The 22,800-nt window shown below is 32.0% G+C and overlaps 2 protein-coding genes across 2 annotated transcripts; one reads left to right on the forward strand and one right to left on the reverse strand.

Annotated features, from left to right (window-relative positions):
• Nucleotides 1-11,713: 11,713 nt before the first annotated feature.
• LOC131618229 (small polypeptide DEVIL 22-like) lies at nt 11,714-12,512 on the forward strand. Its single transcript, XM_058889493.1, has one exon. The coding sequence runs from the start codon at nt 11,827-11,829 to the stop codon at nt 12,004-12,006; it is 180 nt and encodes a 59-aa protein (XP_058745476.1). The 5' UTR covers nt 11,714-11,826; the 3' UTR covers nt 12,007-12,512.
• Nucleotides 12,513-13,826: 1,314 nt separating this feature from the next.
• LOC131616484 (uncharacterized protein C630.12) lies at nt 13,827-19,273 on the reverse strand. The gene is made up of 13 exons (XM_058887819.1): nt 18,931-19,273; nt 18,603-18,668; nt 17,883-18,061; nt 17,362-17,497; nt 16,616-16,712; nt 16,001-16,060; nt 15,815-15,915; nt 15,540-15,580; nt 15,390-15,447; nt 15,146-15,220; nt 14,909-15,066; nt 14,503-14,769; nt 13,827-14,353 (listed from the first exon to the last, which is right to left on the reverse strand). The coding sequence occupies exons 1-13, from the start codon at nt 19,048-19,050 to the stop codon at nt 14,104-14,106; spliced, it is 1,608 nt and encodes a 535-aa protein (XP_058743802.1). The 5' UTR covers nt 19,051-19,273; the 3' UTR covers nt 13,827-14,103.
• Between the last annotated feature and the right edge of the window lie 3,527 nt (nt 19,274-22,800).

Here is a 22,800-nt window from a genome sequence, read left to right on the forward strand (position 1 = left end):
ATAGTCGATTGTGTTGGGTAAAAAGTCAACTATGGTCAACATACAATCAAACTTCAAGATTTTTGGCCAACATCAAAGTTTTGAAGTCCCATTCATCATTTGATCAAGAGTTAATCATGATGCAAAGAAATCTCAAATTCATCGAAAGGAAAAAGTTACCAAATTTGGATTTTCTTAAGGAGAAGTCAACTAAACTTTGACCAATCATAACTTTCACATACTTCATCAGAAATTCCTCAATCAAATCTAATTTTGAAGGAAATGAAATTTTCTATATCTTTTTCTCTTATAGGTTTTTCCAAAAAATGCTTCATTTAAGAGATATGAGCCCGTACATTACATGTCATTTTGAAAGTCAACAAAAAACATTTTGTCAAAAATGTTTATAAATGGATAAAGGCTTCAAATGAAGGGATGAACAACAAGGAAGTTATAGAAGCCATCTTGTGGTTTCCAAAAAATCCAAGATTACCCTCATATGATAAAAATTGAGCAAGTTATGAGATGCACAAGTTGAGCAATTTTGAGAAAATTCATGACACTCAAAATGGTAAGACATGAATTTTTGAACCAAGTGACCTATCTTTTAAGGTCTAAACGTGATTTTGGCCTTATGAAAGACCCCTAAATCTATTCATATATTTTTGGTGATTTTTTATTTCTTTTTATTATGATTTTATCAATTAAAATCAAAATAAATCAAATAAAATACCAATTAATATAGTATAGGCATATAGATATGATTTTCAAATCAAATTATGAATCCAAAATTATATCTTTGTGATGGAGAAATCATGTGACAATTGTTGGTACAATATTGAGTAATTGTTGGTACAATATTGAGCAAATATGGAAGCTTTTCATGCAAATTTCCAATCATCCAATCTCATGATTTCTTTGCAAACAAGTTGACTTAATTCACTCTACTATAAGTAGACAACAATTCTAGACCAATAGGGGAGGCAGAGGACGAAAATTCTTGCTTCAAGGAGGACGGAAAATTCTTGCTCCAACAAGGGCGAATTCTTGCTCCATCAATACTATTCCAAATCACCAAAAAAACTTCAAAAACAAGGTTGTCGGGGAGTTTTCTTGTTATTAACTAATATTAGAGTCAGAGGTATAGTGTTCTTGATAGGATTTTTCTGGATTTTTTTTATTGTGTTTTTAATTTTCAGGGTTGCAATTTCGGTTGTAGTACAGTGATAAATTTTTCAGCCTATCAGGTGAATTATGAAGCTACTGTTTCGATTTGTTCCGAATTTTTCCCAGAAGTTCAGAAAAAAATTGTGGAACAATACTCCTTTAGAATAGAATTCTAAAATACTTCAAAACTCAAAATCGCAAATTCCTCTTTTTTCTATTTTATTTGATTTAATTTCTATTTTCATATTTTCAAAAAAATCCAAAAAAATTTGTAGTTTCGTGATCTTATTTTATTAGATTTGTAGTCAGGTTTTTATTTATTTTTTATTTTATTTTAATCACTTTTCTATTTTTCCAAATGTTTTCTCGACCGGGACATTGCAGGTGAGGATCAAAATGTTTTGATCATATCTTATTGTTGTATGAATGCATAAAATGTTTCACGATCATTTGTTTTGAGAATTAGTGCAAGTATCGTGAATTGCCATGGCTAGGGCATGTTCTTCGTGATTTTGGGCATACGTGAGTAAAAGTCTTTCATCAAAACGAAGATGAACAATGTTTAGCACGTGTTTAATTAGTTTGAATGTTTGTGGTTATATTTTATTATGTTATTTTTTATTTTTCAGGTTTATAAACAAGTTTCCTATGAACACCAACGTGATTGGCCAAGTGGATGGAGCTTTATCATGTAAGTTAAGGGGGTGGATTCAAATACCACCACACACATTTGTTTTTGGCATTTTATTTTTACTAACATAATATGAACACTAACCCTTATTTTTATTAACCACCAATCATAAAGCTTTTTTTCTTGATAAAACGATAAATTTTTTCTAACAAACCATTAACCCTAATGATTAGGATTAGGTTAGTAATTAGAATTAAAATTTTAATTCATTAATTTTTGGCACATTAATTTTCTTTTCTTATTTAACTAATATTAGAGTTTTAATTAATTAAAATTAATTTGGACTTTAGGGTTTATTTTAATAAAAATTAACTTAGAAATTTTAATTAATTAGAATTAAGTTTTTATTACCCCTAAAACTTTTTTCAAACACTAACCTTCTTTTTCCTGATTATTTATTTTGTTGCTATTTTTAATTGTAAGTGTTCACCAATTGTAATAGCGTAGATTCAAATTCCGCATATTTTATAATTATGTAACTGCTCACAGGTTATAATAGCGTAGGAATTTTATTTTTCTTCGCACTTTAAATTTCAGTAAATATTAACTGTTAGTAACTAAGGTTTGTATGACAAGACTAAAACGAATTCTAGAAAACCCTAATCCAAGATTAAATAACTGAAAGCAAACACCCCTCATACTTGCACCTTTAGGGTAACCCTTTCTTCGTTGCCTTATAAATGGTCATGTCCCTCGAACATAGGGGTATCTTAGCAAAAGACGCTTACGAATAAATCATCATAGTCCCTTTAATATAAAAGATCAAAGTCTCCCGATGACCCTTCGAGTTGCCTTCGAAAAAGATGATCTTGTCCCTCGATGACCCTACGAAAAATGATGATAGTCCCTTCCAAATTGTCAAGGTATCCTTACAAATGTTGCCTTCGATGACCATTCGATGACCCTATGTCTGTCCCTTCACATCCAAAAGAAAAGACTACTTACCAGCTAATGGTAAGGACAGTCCTATCCCAAAGGGAGAAGGAAAATAACAAGAACGACCTTGAGTGGGTGAGACACTCTTAAATGCTTGCTCACAAATCAATTATTTTCCACACCTCACACCTCCAAAATATTTTCAAAAAAATAAACACTTTGTATACATTCAAACGAGAATTATTACAAAGTTAAACTTTTACGAAATATTTTTTAAACACACACTACTTTTCAAAAAGCAAGTAAAGTGAGCTAAGCATTTAAGAGCCTATGGATAACCATGGATACAAAGGGTGCTAATACCTTCTCTTTGTATAACTTACCCCTCGAACTCAAAATATATCAAGGTCTTTCCTGTTCTTTTCAGCCTTTCCTTATTGGATAAAAGAAAAGTCGGTGGCGACTCTAGCTATTCGCACATTTGGATAAAAACACAAAAAAGTCAGTTCTTTCACCGTATTACAATGGCTATTTAGAAACAAGATGGATGAAAATGGTGTAATTACCAAAAGTAAAGCAATATTAGTGGCAAAAAGGTATAGTTAAGCCGAAGGAATGGACTACGAGGAAACTTATGCTCCCGTAGCTCGTCTATAAGGTATCATACTCATTTTGGCATTCACTTGCTGCTAGGATTTTAAGATTTACCAAATGGATGTTAAAAATGTCATTCTTAACGGCTACAGAAATGAAAAAGTTTATGTCTCTCAACATCTGGGTTTTTAGTACCTTGATAATCCTAACTATGTGTTTAAACTCAAAAGAGCCCTATAGGGTCTCAAACAAGCTCCAAGACTTTGATATAAGAGATTGAATGGATTTTTAATCAAACAATGATTTAATCGTGGTAAAGTAGATACCACTTTTCTTATTAGAGGCAAAACAAAGCATATTCTTTTAGTTCAAATATATTTAGATGATATTATTTTGGTTCTACTAACGAATCTCTTTGCCAAGAGTTCACAAGTTTGGTGTAGGGCGAATTTGAAATGTCCCGTATAGGAGAGCTCGCATATTTCTACAGATTGCAAATCAATCAAGCCGAAGAAGGAACTTGCATAAGTCAAACGAAGTATTGTTTAGAGCTTCTCAAAAAGTTGATATGCAAGATTCGAGGAGCATCTTAACACCCATGACTTCAAATGTGCTAATTGACAAAGATCATAATGGAGTGGAATTCGACATCACCAGGTATAGAGGTATAATCAGATCCTTACTCTATTTAACAACGAGTAGTCTAAATATTATGTTTAGTGTGTGCATGAGTGCCAGATATCAAGCGTCACCTAAGGAATCCCACTTTAAGATTGTAAAAATGATTTTGAGATTTCTTAACGAAACCTCCCAGCATGGTCTCTTGTTTCCTAAAAGTAGCACATGTAACTTAGTAGATTTTTCTGATTCCAATTTTGCGAAGTGCAAGTTGAATAGAAAAAGCACTAGTGATACCTGTCACTTATTTGAAAGTTGTTTAGTTTATTGGCACAGTAAGAGGCTGAATATGTAATCGTTGGTAGTTGTTGTGCACAAGTCTTATGGCTAAAGCAACAATTGTTATATTATAATTTAAAATTTGAATGTGTTCCAATTAAGTGTGATAGTACATTAATAATATGATACTTTACTCACTATTAGGAAGATCCTAAAAAGTCCCACATTGGTTGGAGATAGAGCATTCAAAGAGTATATAAAGAGGGACACTCCTCACCTTACCAACCGGTTTTGTAAGGATGAGTTAGGTCAAACTCTAATATGGTATTAGAGCCTATCGATTGGACCATGGGCCGCCAACCATTAATATCCACGCACAAAGCCCAAAAGAGTGTTGGGCGTGAGGGGGTGTATTAGGAAGATCCTAAAAGTCCCACATTGGTTGGAGATAGAGCATTCAAAGAGTATATAAAGAGGGACACTCCTCACCTTACCAACCGGTTTTGTAAGGATGAGTTAGGTCAAACTCTAATACTCACTAACTAAATATATTGAGATCTGACACCACTTTCTTAGAGATCATGTTGAAAAAAGAGAACATTGTTTTTGAATATGTTAACACTAAATTAACTTGCTGATATTTTTACATAACCATCGTCATTGGAATCTTTTCACAAAATATATTAGGTTACAATACCAAAAATAAAAAATTGCTCCATTAACCTGACCATTTCGGTAAGCCTGCACAACAAAAAAAATACAAAAGAACAAATGGAAAAAACTCACTACTTACATACCTCTTGATTAATACTTATTAAACAAATGAAATGTGAACGTTTTAAAAGTAATTTTGATGAAAAATTATATATTTGAGTACGATTTTAAAGATTTTTGACACTTTTGGGTAAAACTTTCTGACATTTCTATTCATACTTATTGGATCCGTCAATCCGAAAAAATTCCCATAAGAAATTTAAGAAAGCTATGAACACATAAATAGGAGGTGAATTGAGAAATTCTATTACATTTTCTTGCTAGTGGACTTAAAAAATGTGCTTGGATATGTTTGGGCCGGCTTTGAATTTTCTCTCAATTTGGCTCATGTATTAAGTTATTTTTGAAGGAATTAATTTACCACCCCTAAGTTATATCTGACACCTCCTATTTTGCATACTTTTATCTTTATACCCTTGTGTGAAGTTATTAAATTTAAAAAAATATGAGTTTTACCGGAGATTTTAAAAATATATTGAAAATTTTGAAAAAATATCAGAACTTCAAAATTTTCACGAGTTTTTACCGTAAATTTTGAATAAAACACCGGATATTCCAAAATTTCCATGAGTTCTTAATGAAAATTTTGAAAAGAAAAAACACCGAAAATTTATAAATTTCCAGCAGTAACTCATGAAAATTTTACTAGCAATTTTGAAATGTGTGTTTTTATTAGAAATTTGAAATTTTCCAATAATAACTCTCGTTTTTTTATCAAAATTTTTGAAAATTTTGAATGAACTAACGAAAATTTGATAATAATTTTTTTTTGAATGAAGTACCAAAAATTTCGTTTGTTAATTTCGTTATTTTTCATTTCTGGTGGTATATTGTTATAGCGTCTGCATAGTTTGTCATTTCTGCTTTATTATAATTGTTGCATGGTTGTACTATATCGATCTCAAATTTTTATAGGAGTCAAATTTACTTGATTGCATTGTGACTGAGCTCTGAAAATTGTTGGAGCTTTATTGGCTATAGTGAATTATGTTCATGAATTAAACAATAATCAAGTGCACATCCTCTACATGATAGTATAATTTTTCTTAATATTTTGTAAATTTTTGAGTTAATTTGGAAATTATTAGTGCAACGTGGAATGAATAATGTCTGTTTTATCTTTAATATGTTTTTATTAGTTTGTTAGTTATTAAAATTCCACCGACTGATGAACTATATAATTTGACTATTTACCAATGAGTCCATGTAGCTAGGATCTTTTGATTCTGATTTGCATTCTCATGCTCATTCACATATACAAACAAGATGACTACTCCACATTACATGCTAGCTTTGATGACAGATGGAAATGGGTTATGAGTTTATATCACAAAGGACAACATTAAACTATTTTAGAATGATTTAATAGGTAAATTGGCAGTAGTTTTTCTATGAAATTTAGGGCATTTTCAAGGACAAATTTGTCATTAGCTGAAATTATGCAAGGATGACTTACTTGCAATTTATTTAAGAGGGACTTATCTTTATTATGTTCGGTATCTTATTATGCTATTCATAGTTGACAATAGGGGTGGTAAAATAGATCGTCCACATCGTTTTAAAGTCCGCCAAAAAATAGTGGGGCAGGAAAGCTTGTCAAATAAAAATGGACATAAAAATCTAGCCCGTCCCATCAAGGTGGCGGGTTGGTGGACAGCGGCCTTGCCCGCCTATTTTTTATTTATTTTATAGATTAATAGCATTTTTTACATTTCAATTAGATTTTTCACATATTTTTTAAAACATATTTTTAACAAATTTTATTTAATAAAATATTGCATATATTCACAAATAAATGTATAAAATAAAACCATCAAGAATTGAAATTACTAGAATTAACTAAAAATGGACGGGCTTAAAGCGGGACGGGCTGAACAAATAGGCAGCGCGGACTTTGACGGACGAAGGGCCCAAAATCCCATCCCGCCATTTTTAGGCGGGTGCGCGACAGTTGCAATGTTAATTGTCATGTTGAGGCTGTCTTTACGGTTCTTCACAGTTGTCATCATCAAAACAAACAACATATTACCTGCAAAACAAGGTTCAACAATTATACCATAAAATTACTTCACACTATCGATATTCACTGACTTAGGTATCAAAGTGTTTGTAGGTACCATCATTGATGCCATACTATGATTAGATACATTAGTGATCTCCTAAAGATCACCATTAAACCTTACTCATTTATCTCTAGTGTACGAGCCTCATATTTAGTGTATAATTGGCTAAGCCAAAGATTTTCAAAAACCATCGCATAAACCTTCCCCTTTTCCTAAAGACAAACCTCTTGACGAAGCCTCTTCAACTAAGCATTTTCTATAGCTAGTGAGGCAACTTTCTTTCATGATTCCATAATCTAGTCTTTGTCAACATATTTCTTCAGTCAACATATTTCTTCATGATTGCATTTTTCTCATTAAGGAAAACAACCTTGTTCTCTAAACGTTATTAATTAGGCCTCCACCACTTTCCGTTGCTCGACACATATGGAAGCCACAACCTCAACTCTACTTTTTTCTTCATCAATACATTGAATATTTAGATACCTTTTCGAAACCTCATAAGTCTCCATATCCATATCCAAGTTTTCTTGACGCTATCTAAATTATGCGCCCTACTATATCATCTTTTTGCACACCTATTCGAGCTTACCTCATGCCTACAAGGCCTTATCCATATTTTCCTAAGCCTCCTAGATACTATGTGTCATCTCCCTGAAAAATTGCTCCTCCCCTACTAATTAAACATTGTCCGATGTCAAAGAGTAAAGAGTTAAGTTCATTAAGTGAGTCATAGGAAAAATTCATTTTGTAAGGAGATATTAACGACGCCCAAAATTGGCCACCCAATTAGCATAGATCTTTGGGCCCAAAGGAACGGGAATAGCGACCGAAGGAAAAAACCTAGAATCACCTTCGTCATTAAAAATCACCATATCTATATTGAAAGTTACCAAATGTTGCATCCCCATATCTATTCTATTAATTTTATAATAAAAACTGGTTAAACATATACTGAATGTAAAATGCATAGTTTAAACCCAATTAGAAAATATAATGACATGTGCTTTTTTTTCTTTCTATTATATATGAATAATATGAACTTCCTTAGTATACAGTTGTTTGAACAATTAATACAAATATAAATGGAATCAAATTTTCTAGATCAAGTTCATATGCTTTGACCAATGCAGAATTAAGGGTAGAGATCCTTAAATGCTAGTAAAGAATCAAATTATATATTATCATGGTGAAAGTTTGCCTCCTACAAGGATCTTACTCCAGATAATGTATGCTTGGAATCCAAACTTTTGGGATATCATTGGAAGCTGGAAGCTAGTCATCAAAATGCTACCAAATGATGGACTATACCTAATTTGACTATTTAACAATGAGCTTATCTAGCTAGGATCTTTTGATTCTGATTTGCATTCTCATGCTCACACATACAAGATGACTACTTCACATTACATAATAGTGTTGCATGACAGATGGAAATGGATTATCGGTTTACATCACAAAGGGACAAAATTAAATATTTTAGAATGAGTCAATAGGTATATTTGGTCTTCAAATTGACAAATACATCATTATGAAATTGTAAAATGCAATTTATACCAAATTTTTTTTCATTGGAGAAAAATATAAGTGGTTAAGTCCAACATTGTCTACGAAAGTGAAATATTAAATTTATAAGAGAAAACTCATTTACTCGAAGTCTTAAGATTTTTGGTGGATATGTCTCTCTCATGTAATTTTAGATTGTTGGTGATCTATCTCCCCCGAATTCTTCAACTAATGATATCAGAGATTATTCATATTCCTAATATCTTAAAATTTTAGATAAATGTATGGCCTTAATGTATTTTAAGAGTCTTGAACGTTTAGCTTATTAAAGCTCTTGAAGCTCTCCGAACTCATCTACAAGTAATAACAGAGCCATGGTTCAATTAGATTGGAAGGTGGGAATGAGATTTTAATGCGCGTCAAGTCTAGTGATGCCGTTGGGCCTTCCTTGAGGAAACAAACTTTGTAGTTAGTCTCACATCGATTAAAAATGAATAAAATTAATATATAAGAGAGATGATCAATATTGTTAATATCTTAAAGTTTTATGTGAAAATGTAATGTTAATGTCTTTAGAGGTTCCAAGACTTTTAGCTCATAAAAACTTCTGAGGCCAATTAATAAATCGTATACTATTTTGATTGATGTGTACAATTTCGAAAATTAATTTGTCTATTTACTCATTTTAGAATTTTGATAATGTGAGATCTACGATTTATTAAACACCGATATAGAAACAAGAACATTGTGACACAATCATTGTCACATCAACACTGATATTACTCTTAGAGAATTGAAGTAATTGAACCCAATCATGTGTGTCGATGCCACACACCAAATACGTCTTCAATATAAAACGTCGGTGCTACATCATAATCTACGATATACTCTTAATTAATACTAAATATATGACATGCAAAGTTTTCAATAGATTTATTATACTTTCTAATACTATCTTAAAATTCTAGTTTGAATCTAATTCAATCTCAAAAGCTAATTCACAAGCAAGGATAATCCTACTTATAACTACTTGATAGGTCATCATGAGGGGAATCATTTACATTGGATCAAAGACTCACTCAATTAAGTGGGAGAGGCGTCATATATTCACCTAAAACCTTAAGGCAATGTGTGTATGAGTCATTTCACTTATAAAATATTCACTCTATTTTTCTAAACAATGTTACTATGCTCTCCCTCAAGCGAAAACTCTTTCATCCACACACACTTGTATTGTCGTTAACACTCTTACCACGTCACATGCACTTCAACTCGACATGTCGTCTGACCACCACCATATGTCAAGAAGATTTTCAATACTAGTAGACGATCCCTTACTTTTGAACCATCGACTCTGATATTACTAACAGATCATCATGAGGGGGAACATAAACATTTATATTAGGTCAAAGACTCGTTTAAACAAGTGAGAGATACATCATATATTCATCCAAAATCTTAAAACATTAGATATATAAGACATCTCACTTATACAGTATTCAACCTCCACTTTTTCAACTAATATGAGATTCCCAACTCACTCTTATCCCCCCACACCACACCAATTATAGAGTTAATTAGCGAGATGAATCTCCAAGACTAACAATTATAAAAGAAGCAAAAGAAAAGTAAATCCAAACACAATCCTTATCCCCCAACAAAATCAAGATTCATCAAAGAGTAACATGTTAAAAAATAGGACAATATCTTTACCATAAAACTAACTACTACTTCAACATAGTTGCCAATATATTAAACTCATGAGTCAGAATGTGTCCTTCATTAACAAACTATATAAATTAATGTAACATATAAAATATAAAACCAAAGTTTAAAATCATTCAACTAAAACAGCTGGCCCCATCTGTTTAAATAATTTGGAACTAACAAAGAAAGATGTTGTTGTTGGGACTTAAACAAAGGTAGAAGAATCCAACAAAAACTCCAATCCACCTAAGAGTTGAGGTAAGGTTGCCGGTTCCTGTTCCCATGGCTTTGTCTCCATTAAAGCTTTGTTCCCTCTTTTTTATGTTCACCTTTGCCACTTTTCTAATTTACCTTACCTCGTTTTGCCACACAACTTAGTCTTATATTACATTGGTAACACAAGTAACACATTACTTTATTTCACTAACAAACAAGTTAAACAAATACTATGTTCATTCCCCCTCACTCACTTCCTTGAAATCTAAACCCTCTAAAGCCTGCAAATCCCTCACTTTTCGAGCTTGCCCACGTTCACTTCCTTTTTACTCCATCTCTTCAGTCAACTTTTATGTGCAAAATCGATTCGCTAAAGTTGTGAAATCGTGTGGTCAATGAATATCAGCTGTTAGATTAATATCAAACGATTTACTTTTTTTAAAAAAAATTCACGGTTAAATATGAGATTTGAACGGTGTCTTTTGAAATTATAAGATCAAACTCTTAGCCCTAACTATCGAGATCACACCTCATTTATAGATGATTTACATTTTAGTTATATAAAATCAAATTTGAAATATAAAAAGATACGAGCAATATTCACATAAACATTCTCTTTTTAACACTTACTTTTTTTATTCGATAAAATTCTGTATAATCTAATCTCTCATTTAATGTATCTTGCCATTACAGACATCATACTTGAAGGGCTATGTACAAATCCGATAAATTGGACCAAATCCAAACTCGAACTAAATAGAGTTCATCCCTATTTTAAGCTATTAGGGGCAAGACCAAGGTAGTTCAAATTTAATGGGTCAAGTTGAGCAGGCTACCACAGAGCCCAGCGAACCAGCGTATCTTACTTTTGACTAATAAACATTCTATACAATTTATACTTAGACTTGCGACTCTGACTAATTCCGCATTGGGAGAGTTATCAATTAATGTACTTGCGTCTACAATTTTATAAATATTATGTTATATTATAAATAGTCATACATAAAGTAATAAGATCCACACGATTTTAACCTAATAAAAGAGTGAATGTTGTAGAAAGAGGATTAGAGTGAACATTGTTATCACTTTTCTTTAAAATATAACTTAAAATCAAATCCATCTTATCTTCGTGATCTTCATTCAACGGTTAGGATCGCATCTCATAGAAATGCTAACTACATAGAATCTATTTCCCTTTAGATGTGGTGTTTGCTTATGTCTGTCTATATATATGTACTTTATCTCACACGTTCTTCCTCAGGCTGTGTAGCAAGCCGTTTTTTAGGGGTTTCCTCTTTGATAAACAACAAAAGCTCAATCTACCATTATACTTTTCACTACACCATAGAAGCAGCCATGGCTGAACTACAAAACTTGAAGCACAAGCAACAACAAAAGGCTCATCATGCAAAGAAAAAAAGGAATGGGATTAGTAGCAAGTGTGCTTCTTTGGTTAAGGAGCAACGAGCTCGTCTCTACATCGTTCGCCGATGTGCCACCATGCTTCTTTGTTGGTACATTCAAGGAGATGACTAGCAAGTAGCAACACATTCTCTCCCATAAACCAATCCTTCGATTTCGCCTTCTTTTAGTCTTCTTTGTATTCGTATAGCATATAAATAACAACCAGAGAAGACTACTAGCAACACTCTCTGACACATTCTCTTTGACCCTTTCTCTTCGTATATCCTAAAGATCACTCTTCTCAATCTATCTACCTAAAAGATGAAACCTTGAAGCTATTTGCTGCTGGCTCATGTTGACTTATATGAACTCTTTCCATCATGTTTTTTTCTTCACTTTTTGACCTATTTGGATAAACTCAATAGGTTTTTCATGTGGAAAAGAGAGTTTTCTGGTTTTTCTACAACATGGGCTTGGCATGATCAATATATATGATGAAGCTGGCAAGGAACTACTTCAAAGGAACTTTTTTCAGCTGATATGATGCTAGAATAATTGTAATTTTGGAATGTTAGTCCTTCACATAGGACACTACTATTTTGCTTCATAACTTTTGGTATAACCTTACCCTTTTTGTATTACAAGGAATAAATAAATTCATATGTTGTATGTTATATAAGACTTTTTGTTTTCAAGTGATACTTTTTTCTGTTAAGAAATCTGGTGTAATTAAGATCTTTAGCTTCCAACAAATCTGCAGAATATCTGTACAAACTTAAGTTCTTTAGACTAATTGTTAAAGATTTTGAGATGAAGAAATTGATTTGACAGCATTGTTTTGGCTATAGCTATTCCAATTTTTCATTATATGGTATGGTATTATTAAGGTAGACATGTATCTTGGTCCATGTTCTCTGTCATTGCAATTTTGGGACACAAGATCTCAGACATGACAGACAACTAAGTGTGAGATGTGCTAGAGGTTGTATTCAAAATTACAGTCATGTAGGTGTCATATTAAATTAGCTTTCAAGTTCCTATAATGTTTATTGAACATTTTCAAAATGGCCCACATGAGCCATTTATTAAGAGGTTTGTGTTAAAGTGTCTGTCATTATAATTAGTTTTTTATTATTATGTTTGGAAAAGAAGAGTACCGACTTCAGGATTTTACGTGACTCAAAGGTACTTAATCTTCAAGCTCAAGGGAAATTTTATTGCACTGGAGTAAGATATGCGAAGTTGTACGGAACAAAATGTTAATTGGTAAAAAATCAACACGAGAATAAAGTAAATGTAGTTGTGTTGGATGTGTGGTAGGAGTTAGACTAGACATAATAAGATTAGAAATAACACTATTATAGAGTATTGAGATAACACTTATGGTAAAAAAAATAGTGGAAATAGAACTAAGTGGTTTGAAATGTAAAGAGAAGACTAATCATTTATGTACTAAAAAGACTAGATCAGATGGAGTTGAGTCAAATAGCAAGAGTTTAAGAAAGACCTAGAAAAATTATAAGAGAATTATTGAAAAATGAGATTAAAAATTTGTATAGAAACATAATATTGAATAAAACATTGTGGCAACAGATTATTTATGTAACTATTCTCACTTAATGAAATAAGACTTGATTGCTATTATAAGTGAAAAGAACATATTATTTATGTAACTATTCTCACTTAATGAAATAAGACTTTATTGCTATTGTAAGTGGAAAAAAAGTCTATAAGTTTGGTTAAAAAATTGTCTATTTCCGAGAATAAAATATATTGTTTCAAATTGTTAAGCTGTTTTGAGAAAATATTTTGTTTCAAATTAGAAGTAACTTATTAATGATAGATGTTTTTTCATACAAAACTAATTATATTTTTTTAATATGCGTAAATGATTAATGATAAAGTGATGTATAGTTAAAAGTAGGAGTGTAATGGATATCCATGGTTACCAATGAAAAATCAATAAATTGTCAAATCACGTCGTTGATTGGTTGTCAGTGTAAAATTATTTTACACTGACAGTGCATATCCTTTTTTCTCTAAAAATAGAGGGAAAAATATGTAATAAACATTTCATATTACATGTTTGTCCAGGATCCAACATGCATTAGTGTCTGACACAAGACGACACTACACTTGCAGTTACATCAAATTTTTTACATTCTCTCAAATTACCATAAAATCTTAATGTAAAACCTGAATGCTATAACTCACATATGAATATCATCTTTACTTGTCAATCCAATCCTTGAATAGCAACATCATGTAAAGAGGAACGTTGACTGCTGCGATAACGGTCAGCATTCGCAGCGTGCGTAGTAATCTTTGGATTATAATTGTTGTCCTTGATTTGCCTGTTCTTGGAGGTATTCTTGCTAGAGGATCAAGCCCGGTGCTTGAAGCCATATCCATATTCATCGAGAAGTCTCCTTCTTGACCAGTATTTTTTCTAGCAGTTGGCCGCATTACAACATTACCCCTGCCAGCCGATAAAAAAACACAGGGAGATGCATTAGTTTTATTTCTCCAATATTTAACAGAGTTGTTCCCTATTTAGATAATCAATTTACTATATAAGTGCTTATGCATAAGCTATTTTTAACCGATGATAACATGCAATAAGCTTACCTTTCTCCTAAGCTTCTTTCGTTAGAATTTGAAGGAGATGCCTTCAAGGGTTTCTTTATAAGATGCATTGAGCCTTCTGCATCCCACATCATCTCATATTCATAGTTGGCATCTTCGTCTTTCTCTTTTGTTTCATTTCTCGATACGATAGAAGCTATAAGTTGTTTAAAATGGCCCGCCAAGTTCCTACACTGATGCCAGAAACTTGTACTACTTGTTGGCCAAAATAGGAGGGCAAGAAGGGTAAAACCAAATAGCACAATATACCTGGAAATTACCGCAAAAAATCAGAGCTAGAGTTTAATGGAAATGCACTGTTTATGTAAATTAATTTTACACCGACATCCAATGAGAAGCTCAATGGAAAATTATATTATAAAAAATCATAATCAGCATTTAGAATTACCACATATAAATGTGAAACTGCTTTGGAAGGTAACATAGATGAGTCATCAAAGGCTCTTCGGGAATGGAAGCATTTCGAAGAGTGGAGTTATCGACTGATAAGAGCATGAAAGAAGGATACCAATTTCCTTGTTGCCAACTTATAGTACCTAGAGTGTGCTGCATGCTACTGTCAGTTAAAGTGTTCAAAGTCAAACAATGAACAAGACTGTTCAGATGAGAAAAATCAGGTCCTTACCTCCTTTACAGGCCCGGTTTTAGATTGATGAGTGATGGTGCATTGATCGTGATCATGGCCTGATAAAATAAACTTCTGCCAATATCAAAAGTTCTAAAATGAAAACATAAACTAAATGACACGCTATAGTATACACATGAAACATAAATTGTCGGAAAATTAATTGTGGATTATTTGTATCCCCCGTCGATATCAAAGTGGAATCGCCATACAAAAAATTCCAAAGAGAAGGTAGATGACTTACAGGTTTGATAGTATCTAGTAAATGCTTTGATGACTTCTCAGAAACATAATTCTGATATCTGAATAGACCAAAAGTCAAACCGAATTCAGTATATATGAGCCACTTAAACTAAGTAAAAGCAAATTCCAAGCCTTGAGGTGAGTAACTTACATTATATTGTTACTCTTATCATACCAAGCAATATTTATCCTCTAAAAATTAAAGAAGAGAGACTAATTAGTAGTTTCAAAAATGGCAACTAGCAGGTAAGAAAATATTCTTATTTTTTATAATAGAAAAATAAATAAAAAATTTACAACAGAAAAAATTTAGATTTCAAAGACAATCCACGGCATGAAAATGTTACAAGGGTCGATGCCTCGCGAAATACAACATGATTACTATATTTACTATATCACTTCAAGAAACTGAAAAATAATATTTACCTGATTGATAATTGGGGAACTACGATCAGGGCCACAGTCAGTATCATCCGGTCGATATAAAGGAATGTGTGTTAATAAGACTCTTGGACGAATTGCATTATCTAGTGAAGTACAAAAGACTTGTGAATTATTATAGGACACATGATCCAACCAAACAATGAATAAGATGCATAGGCCAGTTTATACCTACAGAGATATTCTTTACAAACTCCCAAACTTGAGAAATCAGATGCTTTTCTGGGTGTCCTGTAGAAAACATAATGAATTCAGTAATTTCAATAAGCAATGATTTGTATAAATATGTCAATAGCATGATTGAAATTTATAATATTTGATTTATATAAATTGGCCAATTCTACTATGTACAAATGACACATGTGTGTTGGAATTTCTGCCTTTATTGCGGTATGCCCCTAGTCGCCTAAATTGCGGCATTTGGCTTGCCTGCATTGCAGTCTCCAACACCTTCACCGTGTTGGATTTAAAGGGTTGGATTTAGCCCCCACATTGTTTAGAGATATGAAGTGTGTTGTATTTATAAGTGGGGACAATCCTCACCTTACAAGTCAGTTTTGTAGGGATGAGTTACGCCCAACCCATCCATTCTAAGATGGTGCACTGTGCAAGAGTGGTGAATAAAGTGATTGGAAGAGAAAAAGAAAAAGATTCCGTGTGGAGAGTGTATGATAAAATTTGGTGTGAGTGTGTTGTGCACCATACACAATTTAGATGACTTGTGCATGTAATATTGCTACTTGAGAAACATGATAGCTCAAATCTAAAAGGAAAAACACAGTTTACCATCAAGAGTTTGTGCATCAACTGCAATAAAATCCAATTTTCCAACTGTAAACTTGTAGTTTCTAATCCCAAACGTTTCTTCATAGCGTCTGATAACCTAAGTGTATGCAATGACCAAAAAGAGCAAAGAAGACGTGAAAGAAGGTGCACGGTTAAAAAAGTGCAAACAATAAACATGTTCATCACATTTTATAAATTACAGATTGTGAATTATGCATAACGGAACTGAAAAACTTGAATACACAACCTCTTAAAAAAGAATTTGATTAAGTTATGTGATTTAAAGCTTGCTTTATGCGAATCACAAGTAAAAATACAGGTGTCTGAAACTCTAGAGCGCCAAATGTCATTTTTCACGAGTAGTAAAAAACAATCAAAATCAGTAAATTTTCAAAATTTCCCCATGACACCCACAACAACTACAAGATGAATGCATTTCACTGTTCCAATCAAAACCTATCATGATTCATTCATATTCATCTATAGAAAATATTAATAATATAGTCTACACAAGATATCATCCCTAAGTAATTTGTAGATGTCATTAACTAGTCCAAATTTTAAAATCAACAACACTTAGGCATATGTAATTTTTCGTCCCTAAGGTCTGGAATATAGCTATGGCTCTAATATAATTGTGGTTACATTCTCGGTCATGCATTTTCCATTTGACTCCATCACAAACTACGTATTGTACATACTTGCAATTTACACATCAAAAGTTAAGCAATAAAATGTTGAAATACCTTTGGCTTTTCATAATGAAGACTTTCATAACCAATATCATGGTTTCCAGAAATAAAGTAAACTTGCTTGTCTTTGTATTTTCCTTGTGCATTCAAGCCAAATATATGTTTAAAGCGATTGAAAGACTCCTCCCATCTGTCCATCCGAAAGGGCATTACTTTAGTCTATGAGAAGATAATTAAGCATATAAATTTTCAGTGCAATTTTTTCTGGTGCACTCATATTAGCGTAAGTGCTTATTTCACTAGGTTTCTTGTAATAGCTCAAGAATAAGTGCTTCTCTAAGCTCCCTAAAATAGATAAACATTTGCCTACATTTTTTATAAAAATGCACCCTTAATAAGTTACCACTTACCGTCTATATTGATTTATAGATGAAACGTTTATAATAAATTCCAAACTCATTCTTGGCTCAAAAGTAGAATTGGAAACGTTTCACATGGCACAATAGATAACACAACAAAACTTAAAAACTTGTAGAAAGCCAAATCACAAATTGATACTTGTTTTCAGGACTTACTCTTCGTCAGATAAATAAGGACCTCCATCGAAGTAATCCCCTAAAAACAATATGACATCAGGTTTGAAAGGAAGGATAGATGAAAAGAATGATCTCCTCATGTTTAAATCGGTGTAGAATTTAACAAGCTCTAGTGCAAGAGATTTCTCAGGAAGACGGAGAGAAGTTTTATCCACGAGCTATTATGTTAAAAAAATCAGAAAATTAGTTACACATCCACAAAAACACACCTTAATAGATTTGCATTAACAAGCATATTGAAAGCAAGTAAACCTCTCATCAGTATATGAGATTAACTTTGATGCACTACCGGAGTAAAACATTTTACACTGTCAACCGATCATAAACTATCATTTGTATTATTAAAGTCAAGTATTTTTAATGATTCAACAATTACATATGTATGTTTGGTTTAACTTTTGGAAGAGGCAAAAGTAATTCTAGAGATGTAAATTGATTTTGGAATGATTTTGAAGTGTTTGGTTTTTCTAAAGTAAAATTGATTATGCCTCTAGAATCGATTCTACTTGAAGCTATAATTTGTAGCTTGAGTTTAAATGTTCAAGTCACTTTTGCATAAATGTATCCGAACATAAATCACTTAACATCCAACTCACTTTTAAACAGAATCAATTCTACAAAATCGATTCACTCATAATCAATTCTTCTCACTGCTGAACCAAACATACACATAATCAAAATAGTAGTAGAAAAGTTCACCTGTGGATCTGTAATAACAGCAACTTTTACATAATCATTTTGGTAACTCTCACTCTTTGTTTGAACCTGCTACCAAAAAACCAGGTTAATTAACCAGCTATGCATTTAACAAAATTCACAACATAAAATTGTAATGCACAAACACCAAACTCTTGAAAATCCCACAAAAGTCCATAAATCAATTTCCAACAAAATCAAAAAACTATAGATCCAATTCAGCACATATAAAAATTTTGAATTTATGTATAAAGTTCCATAAATTACAAAATGGAAAACTGAGACTGACCCAGAAATGAAAAAAGTGAAAAGATGAAAACTTTAAGATTACCTTCAAATGGGGCCAAGAACAGGTGAAGAAAGATGGAAGCCAGTAAGCGAACATTTCACCATAGAGTAAGGTTAGTGCCCATATGAGGCAGAGCAAGAAAGTCAACTCTTTCTGCTTCATCACTGATCTTCCGTCAATGATGAACTCAGATCAGTGGTTTGTTCATCAAAGTTATTGCCATAAAAAAAAAATTAATTATTGAATGCTACTCTCACTGAGATCCGGACCTGTAGAATCAGTCCAAAAGATAGACCGAAACACCACTCAGATCGGGATTGAGAAATTTGTCTTCTTGTTTTTTATTTAAATTTTTACTATTATGTTATATAGTAATATCAATATTTGCATTGCATGTGTTGATTTGATGAGAATGTTATTGTTACAGTTTTGACATAGACTCTATTTTTTCAGTTTTGACCTAAAAATTATTTTTTTCAGTTTTGACCTAAAATGCAGAATATAATTTGGTTCTGTTGAGTTGAGTGTTGTTTGTTCTTAAAAGTATAACATTATTGTTTTGAGTTTTTACCTAATTGTTGGTTTTGTTGAGGGTTGTTCTTGTTGTTTTAAGTTTTGACCTAATTGTTTGGTTTCTTATTACATTATTGTTTGATTAATTGATTATATTTTATACTATGTCTTTCTAAGAATCTTCAATTACTCCAAACATGGTTGATGATCTTATTGATATTGATATGTTGCTTGATGGGATCATGGAAGAGAAGGAGACTACGAATGGAGGTATAGAGACTGGTGAGATGATTGACATGGGTCTTCCGATTCAAACTGATGCCACCACCACCTCCACCCCCACTAAAAATAGAACAGCTCAAATTGTCACCGCCACCATCCAAACTGATGCCACTATTGATCAGAGTTCTCAGTCTTAGAGAACTGCTTATGGTAAAGCTCCTCGCCCCAAAAAAATCATTTGTTCATACTGAGATGGTGGTGACTGTACAACCTGATGGTACAAAGAAGTGGAAGTGAAGATGGTGTGGTAAGTTTCTTACTTATGATGCTAAGTGGAAAAGTACATAAAATGCTAAGAAACATTTAGAATTCTGTGCTCAAAGAAAGTTAAGGTTGAAAGGAAATGATGATAAAGAGGTTGCACAATCTAGGTTAAACATAGGTAGTGATAGTACTCCTAGTTTAAAAACTTGGACATATAATTATGTTAGGGTTAGAGAAGTTGGAGCACATATAATTTTAGGCCATGAATTTCCCTTTTCTATTATGGAAGGTGTAATACTTAATTCCTTTCTAAGAGAGATTTGTCCATGGTACAAAAAGATAAGTAGGAAACAAGTTAAGCTTGATTGTGAAACATTTTATGAGGTTGAGCGTGTTAAAATGAAAAATATATGTCTTTGATTAATATGATAAGTCTTACCACTGACTTGTGGTGATCTGGTGAACAAAGAATAGGTTACATGAATGTGACTGTGCATTTTATTAATTCAAAATGGAAGCTTCATAAAAGAGTTTTATCTTTTAAGAATGTGTCACCACCTCATTCTGGGGAGGTCTTGCGTAGGGAGCTGATAGAGGTGATGGATGATTGGGGGATAAGGGACAAGGTGGCTTCAATTTAAGAAGATAATGCTAGTGCCAGTGATAATTGCATTACTAGACTAAAGAGGGATTATTCTGGCAGGAGGAATTTATCATTAGATGGTAAATTATTTCATGTAAGGTGTTGTGCACACATCTTAAATTTATTGGTGCAGGATGGTCTTGATATGATTAAAGTGACAGTTGATAAGATTAGAATTGGTGTCAAATACTTGCTGAATTTTGAACCAAGATGCAAAGCATTCAGAAAAATTGTGGATGAGTTGCAACTTGAAGGCAGAATGCAAGTGTTGGATACCAAGACAAGATGAAATTTAACTTGGTTGATGTTGTTTACTACATATCACTACAGAGACGTGTGGCTTAGATATGCTGAGGAAAATGGTGATTTCTCAGTTTTTTGCCTGAGACAAATGAATGGGAAGATGTGCATGATATTTGCAAATATTTGGAGGTTTTTGTTGATGTTACCGCCATTATAAGTGGTACTTCGTACCCTACTACTAATTTGTTTATGGCTGAGCTTTACAGGGTGAAGGTTCTATTTGATAAACCTTCTAGCATCTCAAATAATCCTCTGTTGCAATCACTTGTCAATGAGATGAAGCTAAAACATGACAGGTATTGGTCAGAGTGGAATACATTGATTATTGGTGTAGTACTCGATCCAAGGTATGTACATTACATTGTACATTAATATTATGTTGCCTTGTGTAGCTTGATATGTTGCCTTGTTCAGATTTATGAATGATGACTTGATATGTTGCCTAACTATGATTTATGATTTATGAATTGTAGCTTGATATGTTGCCTTGTTCACGTTTGCCTATGATGATGTATGTCTGAGGCATGTTGTGTAGGAATTGATAAATAATTGATAAAATTGTTGTGGGCTTGTGGTTGCCTTGTTCGGATTTATGAATGATGATTGATGATGTATGTCTGACGCATGTTGTGTAGGAATTGATAAATAACTGTATAAGAGTTGTGGTTGCCTTGTTTAGATTTTCCTATGATGAATTGATGATGTATGTTTGAGGCATGTTGTGTAGGAATTGATAAATAATTGATAGAATTGTTGTGGCTGCCTTGTTCAAAGTTGCCTATGATAATTGATGATGTACGTTTGAGGCATGTTGTGTAGGAATGGATAAATAATTGATAGAATTTGTGGTTGCCTTGTTCAGATTTTCCTAAGAATTGTGATAATAATGCCTAAGATGCAATTAAATTATCTTGTGAGTTGTGGTCTAATTTGTTACATGTCTGATTACCTCCTTGTGATTAAATGTATCTGTGGCCTATTTTGTATCCTGATTCCTGCCTGCCGATGATGAAAATTAATTCTGAGACCTTATATTTTGCCTTGTGAATTATGTTTGAGGCCAATTTGGTTACCTTATAATCTACATTTATCTACTAGGTATAAAATGATATTCATCAAATGGGTGTATCCCTTCTTGTATCCAAATTCAATCCAAGCCACGGCTTATGAACAACAGTTGGTACTACAAAGATGAGATTGTCCATATATCTGAAAGTCAAGAAGTGGGAACTAGTTCTGGGTTAGGAATGAGGTGTTTTTTGAAAAATCTCTTTAAAACAATTACGAGTTTATAATAAGAATTTAAACTACGATATTAAGAATTGAATTTAAACTACAATTTTACTTGTTTTATAATTACGAGTTTATAATTTAAAATAAAAATTATTCCAATTTTATAAAGAGAAATTATTTCTATTTGATCATGGCATGTATAATATTGAAATGATGTATTTTTATGAAAAATAATATCGACCATTCTCTTTCTAAAATTATATATAAAAAAACTCATTATTGAATTGCTAATAATAATAACAATAATAATAATAATAATAATAATAATAATAATAATAATAATAATAATAATAATAATAATAATAATAATGAAATAATGTATCTAGACCATTTCTTCAGAAAATTGTAATATATTTAGAAAATTGTTTTTAAAATAAAAGCAGTTGATGTAAGTATAAAAAAACTTTAAAAAGTAATATTTCTAAAAAATATAAAATTATTTTATAAATAGAATAATTAAATTTTTTAAAAAATTGTTGTATATAGTTAAAATTCATATATGTAGTTTATTTAGATATTTATGCTACATATAAATATGAGAATGTTGGAATATTCTATTTTACATAATATAAATTAAATAACATAAATTATTATTATTATTTATTTACTATAGGCAATAATTTATTGTTGTGTATATTTAAAGTTTTTTTAAAAAATAATAGTTTAATATTATA

This window comes from Vicia villosa, linkage group LG7, assembly GCF_029867415.1.
Source record: "Vicia villosa cultivar HV-30 ecotype Madison, WI linkage group LG7, Vvil1.0, whole genome shotgun sequence".
In the NCBI taxonomy this organism is placed as follows: domain Eukaryota; kingdom Viridiplantae; phylum Streptophyta; class Magnoliopsida; order Fabales; family Fabaceae; genus Vicia; species Vicia villosa.

Excerpts from the sequence above, each read along its gene's own strand:
- LOC131618229 (XM_058889493.1), top strand. The coding sequence starts at position 11,827 with ATGGCTGAACTACAAAACTTGAAGCACAAGCAACAACAAAAGGCTCAT.
- LOC131616484 (XM_058887819.1), bottom strand. The coding sequence starts at position 19,050 with ATGAAGCAGAAAGAGTTGACTTTCTTGCTCTGCCTCATATGGGCACTA. Across the intron at positions 15,916-16,000 it reads TGTAAAGAATATCTCTGTAG|ATAATGCAATTCGTCCAAGA; the intron begins GTATAAACTGGC and ends GTACTTCACTAG. Across the intron at positions 15,448-15,539 it reads GATAAGAGTAACAATATAAT|ATATCAGAATTATGTTTCTG; the intron begins GTAAGTTACTCA and ends TGGTCTATTCAG.